This window comes from Sciurus vulgaris (assembly GCF_902686455.1).
Source record: "Sciurus vulgaris genome assembly, chromosome: X".
In the NCBI taxonomy this organism is placed as follows: domain Eukaryota; kingdom Metazoa; phylum Chordata; class Mammalia; order Rodentia; family Sciuridae; genus Sciurus; species Sciurus vulgaris.
In genome coordinates, this window is record NC_136471.1 from 91,425,288 (window position 1) to 91,438,134 (window position 12,847).

The 12,847-nt window shown below is 40.5% G+C and overlaps 1 protein-coding gene across 14 annotated transcripts in view; it reads left to right on the top strand.

The window, feature by feature from the left end:
• The window catches only part of HUWE1 (HECT, UBA and WWE domain containing E3 ubiquitin protein ligase 1), a 141,079-nt gene that overhangs the window by 104,555 nt on the left and 23,677 nt on the right, over positions 1 to 12,847 (top strand). For 13 of the 14 annotated variants that reach the window (XM_079123740.1, XM_079123738.1, XM_079123739.1 and 10 more), the window contains 9 exons: positions 3,042 to 3,253; positions 3,711 to 3,893; positions 7,246 to 7,418; positions 7,774 to 7,922; positions 8,664 to 8,739; positions 9,556 to 9,654; positions 10,243 to 10,376; positions 10,568 to 10,736; positions 12,089 to 12,317. In XM_079123740.1, coding sequence (XP_078979866.1) covers positions 3,042 to 3,253; positions 3,711 to 3,893; positions 7,246 to 7,418; positions 7,774 to 7,922; positions 8,664 to 8,739; positions 9,556 to 9,654; positions 10,243 to 10,376; positions 10,568 to 10,736; positions 12,089 to 12,317 — 1,424 coding nt within the window. The remainder of the gene's footprint in view (positions 1 to 3,041; positions 3,254 to 3,710; positions 3,894 to 7,245; positions 7,419 to 7,773; positions 7,923 to 8,663; positions 8,740 to 9,555; positions 9,655 to 10,242; positions 10,377 to 10,567; positions 10,737 to 12,088; positions 12,318 to 12,847) is intronic. The other variant, XM_079123734.1, reaches the window with a different exon arrangement.

A 12,847-nucleotide genomic window follows, 5' to 3' on the forward strand; every position in this document is an offset into this window, starting at 1 on the left:
TAAGATGTTATACGCCCATCATTTAGGTACCTTACTATGCATTGGGCACTTTGCTAAGAACCCCTGCATGCTGAGTGGTTGTGCAATGTTGAATAAGTCAGAGCTAAGCCTTTTTTCTGTGATGTGGAGCCATTAGGCTCACTACAGACAGTGAGTTGATGGGCTTTGTGCAGTGTCTCCATTGCAAAAGGCAGAACTGAATTCAGAGAGACCAGTTAGGTGTCTGATATAATAATAATATAGGGTAATACATGATCTTGGTGAAGTTGGTGAAAAATGAGTCGAAGAGATGTTTTAAAGGTAAAAATGGACAAGAATTGGATTGGAAAGGATGAAAAAGGAAGTTCTTGGTCTTTTATTATTTAATGGATGGGCATCTCATAAGAGAACAGAATGGGAAAGGTTTGAGGAGAAAATGTAGAATTTGAGGGGCTATCTAGCGCTTCTAAGTAAACACATGAACTGAATCAAATAAATAAGAAAATACAGGTCTTTCATATGTATTTACACATGTGCAACATATCAGATGTGCTAACAATATTGGTAATAAGAATACAAAAATCATCTAAATATTTGTCATAGAACTATAAAAAAAATGAAGTCATATTTTATATGTCCCAGTATAGAATCGTCTTCAGGTTAGATTTTTCAAGTTTGTAGGTACTTTCAAAAACTGTATTGTGTTACCATATACACTGGTTTTTTTTTTTTTTTTTTCCATGTAGGGTGGTCTCATTTTGTGGGTCACACATCATAGTTTATGGTTTGTAAGTGGCAAAGATTCTAAGAATGAGCAAGGGCACTTGCATTGCAGAGTCTACAAAAGTTCCATTTTTAAAATCATTTTTACTTTAATTCATATTAGAAATAACACAGACCCTAAGTGAGTAATCCATTAATTTTTCCTGGATAATTGTCACCGAAATAAATAATACAAACTCCCAGAAACTTCTCACACACACAGTGGTTTAACACTTTATATAAATGTATTCTTGTATGGTAGTATGAACTTGTCTTTGTGACATTTCTTTTGCTTAACATGTTGGCAAGATTCATTTTTTTGTGTGTAGTTGGAGTTCATTTTCATTACTGTTTAGAACTCCATTGTGTGGCTGTACCATCATTATTCTGTTCATTCTGTTAATAAACAGTTGGGTAGATTTCTCTTTGGAGCCATCACAAACACTACTAATATGAGCATCCTTATATACATGTATTGGTGAATATATAAAAAACACTTCTGTTGGGTGGTATATATGACTATGAGCAGAAATGCTGAACTCTTGAGCATGCATTTGTTCAGCTTTAGCAGATGGTGCCTAGAAGTTTTCCAGAGTGGTTATATCAACTTATATTACCACCAGCAGCATATGGAAGTTATGATTGTTTCACTTACATGCTAACAGTTGGTACTTTTTCATTTTACCCATTTTAGCAGGTTTATAGTGGTATTATGGTTAGAATCTGTAGTTTTCTGTTGACCATCTTTTCATGTGTTTATTGGCCAATTTGGATATTCTCTTGTGGGAAGTGCCTATTGACGTCTTTTTGTTTGTTTTTTTGAGATGTGGTCTTAGGTGTCTTACACAGCCTGGCCTCAAACTCCTGGGCTTTAGTGATCTTCCCAGTCTCCTAAGTAGCTGGGAATATCGGCATGTGCCACTGTGCCAGGTTTTTTTAATTTTTGTTTTCTCTCAGGTTCCTTATATTTTTTGTCTTTTGTGGCATTCACATATTAAATATATACATTAGGCTTTATTTTAAAGCCTTTTACACATCTATGCCACTTGTAATTCATAGTTTAGAATAGTTCGACCTGTAATAAGACATTTCATTATTGTTTATTGAGAATTTTTTGCAATATACGTCCAGTGATCTACTGGTACTGACAATTTTTAGGTATAACAAATACTATTCATAGTCCTCATCGCCACAATGGTAGATTATTGGTATTATCTCTAATGAAGGAGAGAAAGTTCAGAGAGGTAATATTCCCAAGGCTACACTACACAGTAGCATGACTGAAACTGGAACCCAGATCTCTGGTTGAAGAGCTGTGTGCTTTCTATTTGTTCATATTACTTTCCCAAATTGTAAAACTTTTTCTAGTGTTTACTGTAACATGACTGCTTTTATTCAAAAAGCAGTTTTAACTTTGTATTTCATTGGAAATTAATTTTTATTTCTGATATTATTGTCCTAAACTCACTTTATCCAGTTCTCCACACTATAATTTTTGATAGCAGTATCTTAATTGAGGTAAAATTAGCATTTTAAAGTGTGCAGTTGAGTGGCATTTTGTACATTTAAAGTGCTGCGCAGTCATCACCTTCATATAGTTCCAAAATCTGCTTGAATGACTGCAGAACTTATTTTCTTCCTAAGATAAAGAATTATTAGAACAGAAATTAGAGAAAAAGAACAGTTTAACCTAATTTATTTCCCCTGGTTTTGATCCTGTTTTGCTATTTTAAGTAACCCTGCATTAAGTCATTTTGCATATCCATGTCTGTGACTATACTGTCTCTCATTCAGCTCTTGCTAGTTTGTAGCACAGGGTTCCAGGCACATTGCAGATGTCAGTAAATATAATTTAATTGAATTCCGGGGGAATTATAACCCTTCAGTTAAGAGTCAATAGTTGAATTCTTAGCCCTTGACTAACGTTTTTGTGTAAATAACTTTGGGCCTCAGATGACTCATCTATCAGATAGGAAAATATTTAGTGTGTCCTAGTATGTTTATAGACTTTGTTGTGAACGGTTCCACTAAATATGGATAATATTTAAGAAATATCAAGTGATATCTATGTGACAATGCACGAACTGTGTAGTGGAAAATAAATGGAATCTGGAAGGTTTTGTAAATCTTCCCAAAGCTTTGTCATTGGTTTGCTACTTTCCTAGCCTTGGTTTCCTTATATATAAGGTGGGCCTGATATTCACACCTTGGATGACTTGAAGGAAAACGTCACTGTGTGTCTACCCTGTTGCTGCACAAATAATGTGTAACAATTAATGTCACAATTAATGACTTTTCAGGACTGCAGTGTACTTGCTTTTGTTCTGGACCACCTCCTCCCACATACCCAGAACGCAGAAGACAAGGATACACCTGCCCTGGCCCGACTGTTTCTTGCAAGCTTGGCTGCTGCAGGAAGTGGCACAGATGCCCAGGTGGCCCTAGTGAATGAAGTAAAAGCAGCCCTGGGACGGGCACTGGCTATGGCGGAGAGTACAGAAAAACATGCCAGGTAAAACCCATACCTGACCTAGTGCTAATAACCAAGAGCATTCCTTTATTCCATTCTTGGTCCATGAAATTCTTTATACTTGTACAAGACTTCTGGTTCACACTGGCATCATACACATTCTGGTCCTTTCTAATAATTCTGGTACTTCAAATACCTAGAGCACTGATTACATTTGGAGGAATTGGGCAAACAACGTGAACAGACCAAAGGGTTGTTTTCATTTTATTTCTAGGGTCTTCAAGCAAGATATTGAACAGGTTATTTAGTTTTATTTAATTTAAATATACTTTATGCTTGAAGAAAATTATGAATGCTAACACCCGGAGAGTAAATTCTTACCTCTTTAGATATTATTTTCACAAAAGTTGCAAAAGGGTTATCTGAGACAATTTAGTGAAGACATGGTTTAAGAATGGGCTATTATTCATATGATAGAGTTATAATACTTCTTTCCCAGGCTTCAGGCAGTGATGTGTATCATCAGTACTATCATGGAGTCCTGCCCCTCCACCTCCAGCTTCTATAGCAGTGCCACAGCCAAGACTCAGCACAATGGCATGAACAACATCATTCGACTCTTCCTAAAGAAAGGGCTGGTTAATGACCTCGCCAGAGTGCCTCATAGCCTAGACCTGTCCAGGTAAAGTCATGCTTCAGCCCCAGGGTTTTGTCTTCTTGACTTCATCCAGATGAGTGGTGAGGAGGCAGTTGGTGTGGTGGGAAAACTGGATGTAAATAGGAAACCCACATTCTTTGTATTTTGACTTTGAAGAAGGCCAAGGCACTTGCCATTCTATACACCTTTATTACCTCTTTTGCTACAATTCAGGAATTGGATTCTGTCAATGATGATTTTTTCCACACCCTCCCCTGCTTTGTAACTAACCTTTTATTATAAGAACATTATATGTGTATTATAAGAAATACAGATCAGCAAAAATAAGTACATAGATTCTATTCCAGCACCCAGATACCACCATTATCTTATTGGATATCTTTCCATGTTTTTTTTGTTGCATCCCTAATGTATTTTGTAATAAAATGATGTTTCACTATATATGCTCTTGTGTGGTATGAGGGTGTTTGTTCTAACACAGCTCCTAATAGTTTAAATTTTATTTTGTTGTTTATGGCACTAACTTGTTCAAGTGACCAGGTCAGCTGCCCCATAGAAGGTGGTTTTACCTTCTAGTCTTGGTCCAGTTGCTTCCTTGGATTAGTTTTAGATTGTTATTTTACTCCCTGATATTTTCTATAAACTTGTAGTTAAATCTTGAGACCTACTTGAGCAATTTAAATCTTTCTGCCTAGAAAGTATATCTTAGGTGATATACATCCCATATTATATTATAGGGAGACACAGTCTCTTTGAACCTGCCATTAGCAATCCTGTTAAGATTGACCACTAAATAAGTGATAATCATCCTTTTGTTGTAATATTTCCTCCTTTCTTGCTAGAAAGTAATGTGTGTTTTTACTTTGGTACTTCACAAGTATCTAGTTCCCTATCAAGCATATAACTAATTAATAGCCATAATATCAGTTGATAATCCTTGCCTGAGCAAATCAATTCCTTAGGGGATCATGAATGACAGCTTTCTAATTTCTCATTCCAATTTATTTGCCATGCATTTTTCTGAGAGATAGCCGTAAAGGGAAAGTCTAGTTATCCTTAAATACAGTCCCTACTGAAAAGGCAGCATACAAACTAATTTTCTATTTAGTGACCAATTTCAGTGTAAAGTAAATAAATCTGTTTAAGTATCACATCAGCTGTAAGTTTTTTTCTAGCTTTCTGTTTCCTAAATAGTAATGTAAACACTCATGAATTTTTATCAGTTTTTAAAACCAATGACTGAATTATTTGGTTCACTGCCATCATTCTTTGCTTGCTCAAATGATTAAACATTTGACCTGTGGAACACTTTCAAGACATCTTTGGCTTTTTGTTACAAACCCATTGATTTTTTTTAAACAATTAAAAATATCAGAGCTGGGATTGTAGCTTAGTGGTAGAGCACTCACCTAGCATGGGTGAGGCACTGGGTTCGATCCTCAGCACCACATAAAAATAAGTAAAATAAAGGTATATCCATCTACAACTAAAAATATATATATATATATATTTTTTTTTTTTTAATTCAAACTCATCTGGAATGTGGTTCAGTGGTAAAAAGTACTTGCCTAACATGTACGAAGCCTTGGATTTGATTCCCCAGCACTGCTAAAGGGGGGGAAAAGGATATAACAAAAATTTCAAACTCAAAATAGTATGATAAACACTGTATATCCACCTGCATTAACTAGTGCATTTTGCTCCATTTGCTTTTACTTCTTCCTTCTTTCCCTTTCAGACTTCAGTCATTAGAAATTAGTTACAAAAAACATGATACTTAACCTCCAGGTACTTAAGCAAATGTCTTCTAAGAACAAACATTACCTTACATGGCTAGGATTCCATTATTATATCCTAGAAATTTACCATTACTATAATATTCTATGTATTTTATATTCAAATGCCCCTAATTATTTTAATTACGTCCTACAGCCAGGAGGAGAATGTTTTGATACATGATTCACTGTTTGTCACAGTTTGGTTCAGGTTGAACTTTTTTTGGCAAAAAATACTATATAGATAATATTTACTCTTCTTACATCACATCAGGAGACATATATTTTGTCCCATTACTAGTGATGATAAATTTGATCACATAGTGTGGTGTCTACTAGGATTTCCACTTTGTAATTATCTGTGAGGTGGTATTCTGAGATCATGAGAAAAGTAAATACTCTCCACCCTGAAGATTTTTAACTTAGTAGTTCTTTGACATTGGTGATCCTTGCCTAGATCATTTGCATTGCTGGTCATACCAATGAAGATTTTCTGATTGTCTGGTTCTTGTTTATCAACTGGCATTCTTCTGTAATAAAGAACCCACTGTCCCCACTTTTGTTTCTGACGATATAGATTTTTTTATTGCTCCCATTATTCTTTTTGATACTCAGATTGGGCCTCTGATAATAATCCCATTAAACCCTCTCCACCCTACACCATTGCTTTAGTTTTGGTGCTTGGGCTCAAATCCAGGACCTCATACTCGCTAGGTAGGATCTTACTGTTGTTGCCAAAGCTGGCCTTGAATTTGTCGTAGCTGCCTCCCCTGTTCCCCACCACCACCCCCTCCCCAGTACTGGAGATTGAACCCAGGGCCTTGCGCATGCTAGGCAAGTACTCTACCTCTGAGCTCAATGAGCCTGCCATTAATTTTTGAAAGCCACCAATATAATGAGATACCCCAGGCTTACCTTTTGCCTTCCAGTCCCTGTTCCTGGGATCAGTCATTGTAATGAGCCTTGGTTCATTTTTGTGGAATTAGAGGCCACTAATCTGGGCACTAGGGATCATGCGTACACACAGATACATCTATGTGTATAACATAAAACAGATAAAAATCACAACTGCTTTGGTTTTGGTGGGCGCCAATTTGACCTCACATACCTTATTAAACTTAGAAATCATTCCACACTTCCCCCCTGCAGTTCCTATGACATTTGCTAAATCCTAGGTTTCCCTACGTAGTTTGAAATCCACAGGACTTAAAACTTTTATCATGTTCCTTTGAGCTCTTAAGATTTGGTTACTAAATACTGATGCTTTTCTTTACAAAGCCTGGGCCTAAAAAGTGGTTTGGTACTTGCATATATTTATGTTTTTAGTATATCTTCTGGCTTCTAGTCAAGAAGTTGTTCCTCACAGGCTTACCACAGCCCTATGAAATACAGCATTGATTTAACCTTGCTTTGGGGGTGGTTCTTTCAAAGGCCTTCAAGTCAAACTTTTTTCCTCCTAAATAATAAGTAGAATGTTAGTTCTTTGACCTTGTGTCCCTTTCTCTGCTAGTAGCTTCTGTTGTGGGAACCTTAGTGGTACTTAGAGAACAGACACCTAGTATTTCTGTACTCAGCCCATCTCTTTATCTTACTTTATTCAGTCCCAACATGGCCAACACAGTCAATGCTGCTTTGAAGCCTTTGGAAACACTTTCCCGCATTGTGAACCAGCCCAGTAGCCTTTTTGGCAGCAAGAGTGCTTCTAGCAAGAGCAAGACTGAACAGGATGCCCAAGGAGCCTCACAGGACTCCAATAGCAACCAGCAAGACCCAGGTAGGGAATCAGAGTCTATGGCCTGGAGAGCTGGATGGGTGGGAATATGTAGTTGCTTTCCGGGCATGGGATTACAGCTGTTCTGGCTTGGTGTTGTTTCCCTGGGAACTTGCTGGCCTTCCAGAGATCTGTCATAGTGGTGTGGGAATCTGCCCCACAAAGAATTCCTTCAAAATGCAGCCTTGTTTGGCTGTCCTCACACGTAGCCTTGTCTTTTCCTTTGTCACCCATTCGTTTATTCTCTGAGAATTTGTAAACTTGCCCGAGGAAGGGACCTATTGTCTTCACGCTTGCCTTGTGGTGCCCAGCACATAGGCACCCTTTGATTATTTTGCTGGTTGGTTGATTGTTTCAGGCGAGCCTGGGGAAGCAGAAGTGCAGGAGGAGGATCATGATGTCACTCAGACAGAGGTGGCAGATGGGGATATCATGGATGGGGAGGCTGAAACCGACTCAGTGGTGATTGCTGGGCAGCCTGAGGTGCTCAGTTCACAAGAGATGCAGGTAGGGAGGCAGATCATCCAGCATTCCCTGTTGCGGCGCTGAACCAAACCCCCAGGTGGTGTGGGTGGGTGAGTACTTTAGATCCTCGCCTCAATGCTGTCTGCTTTGCAGAGGAGCACAGATGATATGCTTAGTAGATGCTCAGCAAATGTGGTTGCATTGTATTAAAGGAGGGATGGGGGCAGGACCAAGGCGCCATGTACTATGAAATGGTATAGATCCCAAGCAGAAAACTTAGGCACAGGTGAAATGTTGACGTAGAAAGCTGGCCTGAGGTTGGGCCCAGGGTCTTTGATTTACTTGGCTCTGGTCATTAATGGAAGCTCCTAACACCACCTTATGCCATAGCACCAGCTCTTGCTGGGCCATTAAACTGTCTTCTATAGAACCTAAAGAGAAAGCATTGTAATTTCTGGAGCTGGTAGCAATGGATAAAAAAATTGGGGCCTATGGTCCTTAGCTGCTGGCTCTAAGGAGATCTGCATGTATTCCTGGACAGTCTAAAGACTAACCTGGTATCAGCTAACTGGGATGGACCCATTTGATGGAAAGTCTGAGTGTGGATTGGCAGCATGTGGTAGTTTCTGTGCTATTAGCACCAAGTGTGTGGTTTTTATGTAACCTCCTCCGTCACACATTATCCTAGAAACGTATGCTCCCTTGCTGGCTTTTATTAGGGTTTCGGTGCTAGCACAATGATAGACTTGTGTGTATCCATATGTATGTTCTATTTCTCTCCAGGTTGAGAATGAGCTGGAGGACCTGATAGATGAGTTGCTTGAGAGGGATGGCGGATCTGGGAACAGTACAATTATAGGTGAGAGCCCCAGAACTGAGTATAGCCTCTTCCTTTGCCTCAGTCTCTCTTGGGAGGACCCTTTTTCTCATCATCTGCTTGCTCAGCTCTGCCTAAGGGCTCATAGCCAGCCTAGATTGCTGCTTGTCTTGATGTTGATGGTCTTACAGATAAGAAATTCACAAGCCATCTACAGGCCTGTGGCAGGTCTGAAGCATTGCCTGTGTGGGGGAGGTGGTGGGGGTAACCATCAGTACAGATGATAACATCAGGCACATCAAAAGAGTGTTTATTCATGGAGGTCTAGAGGAGACTGTAGGGTGAGAAAAGTGCTTTCCTTTCAGTTCTTCAGTGAAGTCCAGGGGCTTTCTGCCTCAGCAGTGTAAAAAAAGAGTGATCATCCCCTAAGGGTGGCGCTTTTTAAATCTCAGAGGGAGAGTGGCAAAGGTACCCTACTGTCACCTGGCTTCGAGGGTGTATGTGTTGTCTTTATTTTACTGATTAAGGAAAGGAAATCAAAGGAAAAATGAAGTAGACATGTATTCTGAAATTTTCAAGCTTTTTCACACCCAGTATACTCTGTGGTTTCACAATTAGTGGGATTGGCAAGACAGATGTGATCATCCCATTTTACAGATGAGGAAACTGAGACTCAGACAGGTAAAGTGACTGGCCAAGCTCACCTAGCTAGATGACAGAGAATCCAGGTCTTGTCCCTCATCAAAAAAAAAAAAAAAAAGTGGATATCTGCTAGGTGTACATAGCTACTTAGGCGCACCCAATCTGGAAAGGGAAGTCCTCTGTTGTTCAGTGAAGGCTCTGCTCTGTAACCTTCAGTGAGCAGAAGTGGAGAGGATGAATCACAAGAGGACGTGCTGATGGATGAAGCTCCTTCCAACCTCAGCCAAGCTTCCACCTTGCAGGCCAACCGAGAAGGTGAGAGTGCCGAGGCCAGAAAGGCCTCCCTTCTTGCCCTGCACGTCTGGCAGACACTACACTAGGGTTTTCCTGGAGGCAGCCGCCCACATGTGCAGAATAAGGAAGCATCTGTCTGCATGCGCTGACATACACCATCCACTTTATCCTCAGCCAGTTTTTCAAATAACATGTTACTACTGCTTGCCCAAAGTTTATCACTTCTTACTTGGTTCGCTTTCTTCTCACCCACTTGCTATCATCGCTCCAGATTCCCTCTTACCAACAGGATGCAGTCAGTAGCAAAGTAGGGCTGGAAAGGAAAGGGGGCACCAGTAGACTTGGCCAAGTCCTAGACTGTGGCTCCTCAAAGCACCACCCTGGTGCCAGCCTCCACAGTCAGCCACCCTGCTCAGCGTGTTGATTCATTGATTGGCACTCTTAGAAAATCAGGGATGGCTCACTAAGTCTGTACATCACCCCAGATCTGATTCTTCCTCTCCTAGAGTCAGATACCCCATCACCTTCCCACTCAAGTCTGCCGGCCTACACAGTAGCCTGTTTTCTAGCTACTCAGTTTAGTCCTCCAATGTGCTCCCTTTGTTTTAGATTCCATGAATATCCTGGACCCTGAGGATGAGGAGGAGCACACTCAGGAAGAGGACAGCAGTGGCAGTAACGAGGATGAGGATGATAGTCAGGATGAAGAGGAGGAGGAGGAGGAAGATGAGGAAGATGATCAGGTGAGGGGGGACTGTGTTTGGGTTGGTTCAGATGACCTCTTCCATGGGAACAGAGAACTGCAGAAAACCAACAGTCTGGGTTCCTAGCTAGCCTCAGCGCCTCCCTCCCTCATGTGCACATGTGGCCAATGACACCAGGCTTCAGAAAACCCTTACCTCCAGCAATTCTCCATCTCCTATTTTCCCTTAAGGAGGATGATGAAGGTGAAGAGGGAGATGAAGACGATGACGACGATGGCTCTGAAATGGAATTGGATGAGGATTACCCTGATATGAACGCTTCTCCCTTGGTCCGATTTGAGCGCTTTGACCGGGAGGATGATCTCATCATTGAGTTTGACAACATGTTCTCCAGTGCTAGTAAGATACAGGGGCTCAGCTGGGTTTTCTCTCTTGATTCTTATACCCTTCTCTAGGGTAAGCCAAGCAGTGAACCAAAGCAGCTATTGATCTGATACCAACAGCACTCTTCCTATGCTGACTTTCTGGGGCAAGGGATATCTGAATCCATCTCTCAATAGCATATTCTCACAAGAAGGAATAGCAAGAGGCTGCTTTTGTTTGCTTCACCTCAGTAAACAGGCAGCCATTTTGGAGCCTGGACAACTTGATGATTTACTTGATTAAAAAATGAAACCAAGACCGACTGCATCAGACACCCAGATGCACGCTACAGTGGATAGGGCAAACAGTAATCCTTTTTTTCTCTAACACTGGATCTTGAGGGTTTGGATTGAACACCTTTGAGCTTGGAATTGGGGAATAGATTTGAACATATTCGGCTTTGTTCATCAAGAATGCATCTTTTCAGGGGAGAGAATGAATCTCTTCCCTCCTCCCCCATCAACATCAAAGTTCCCTTTTAGCATCAAGTTAGAGAATCGAGTTCTTAGACTCAAGCTTATCTTGATAGGACAGGTCTTGACCTCAAATCACAAACATAATATAGCAGAAAACACTGGACTGATCTGGTCTGTTGTCTTGGCCAAGTAATCTCTTACCTCTTTGAGCCTCAGTTTATCACCTGTAAATGAAAAGTATGAAAAGGAAAAAAAATGGATTGGACTGATAATATTCAAGATATCATCTATGATGCTCTTTGAATTTTTGTGATTTTCATCGGTCTTCCTTATAGTTGAGCCTCTGTCCATTCATCAAATTGGACAGATATTTGAGGTGTGCCTACTGTGTCCTAGGTACTGGGGATGAAGCAGTAAAGAAGAAAGCAATCCTTGGCTATTATAGGAGCTTATGATCTGTTAGGAATTATAAGTAAGCAAGCATTACATTGTAGCATGGTAAAAAAATCACAGAGTACAGGACTTATCTAATCTAGTCTATCAAAATGAGACTTCACAGAGGAAGTGACATCTTAGGCCAGGAATAAAAGAGCAGGCGAGGGAAAGGAGTCTTCAAGATGGAGGGAGCAGCATGTGTCTGAGGGTCCTAGAAGCATTACTGTGGCTGTAATGTGGAGAGTGGATTGGGAGAAGGTACTATTTAGGAGGCTGTTGCAGTATCTAGATGAGAGATGATGGTATAAGCTATGGTAGTGTCAGTGATTATAGATTAGGTGGTGTGGGAATGAGGGAGAAAGGACAAAGCTCAGGTTTCCGTGTGAGGAAGTAAGGCCCAGGAGACATGATTCTGCTTGAACAATCGTGGAAGAAATTTCTTTTTGGCACTGATCCCTTTGCATATTGTCCTTGCAGCAGACATCCCCCCATCCCCAGGAAATATCCCTACCACCCACCCACTGATGGTACGCCATGCAGATCACAGTTCCCTGACACTGGGCAGTGGCTCCTCCACAACTCGTCTCACCCAGGGCATTGGACGCAGTCAGAGGACCCTAAGGCAGCTGACGGCCAATACAGGCCACACCATTCATGTTCACTATCCTGGGAATCGCCAGCCCAACCCTCCTCTTATACTCCAGAGGTGAGTTGAAAAGATCTAGTGATTGACCAGAGCTCTTAAAAGAATCTTCACTGAGTTTCAGCATTGTTTTGACTGGGAAAGGGGAATAGTCATTCATTTAATGTTGTTACCACAAATAAGGTGTGTATTCTGATTTTTGTAGGTTATAAGTGCAGCTTTTGGTGAAGTACCAAACAGTGTGACTTGTCCCATGCAGACATTCAGCAGTTATTAAGCATCTCATGTGGCAAGCCCAAACAGTTTTAATGTAGTCAAGACAAGCTCCCTACCTTCCAGTTTAGTGGGAAAAATCATTTTAAAAATTGAATGGACTATAAGTATTATGAAGGTCAATGTACAAACTACAGAGGGTGCACAACAAAAGCATTAGCACAGTGCCTGGCGTGTGAAAGCTTGTCAGAAGTAATTGATCCATGCCTGTAACTATAGAATAATATGCAATGTCAGCCCAAATAAAGCTGTAAATCTGATGTATTAATCAGAAGAGCAAGTAAAGCTTATATGCAGTGTGATAAGGTTCATAATTGTGT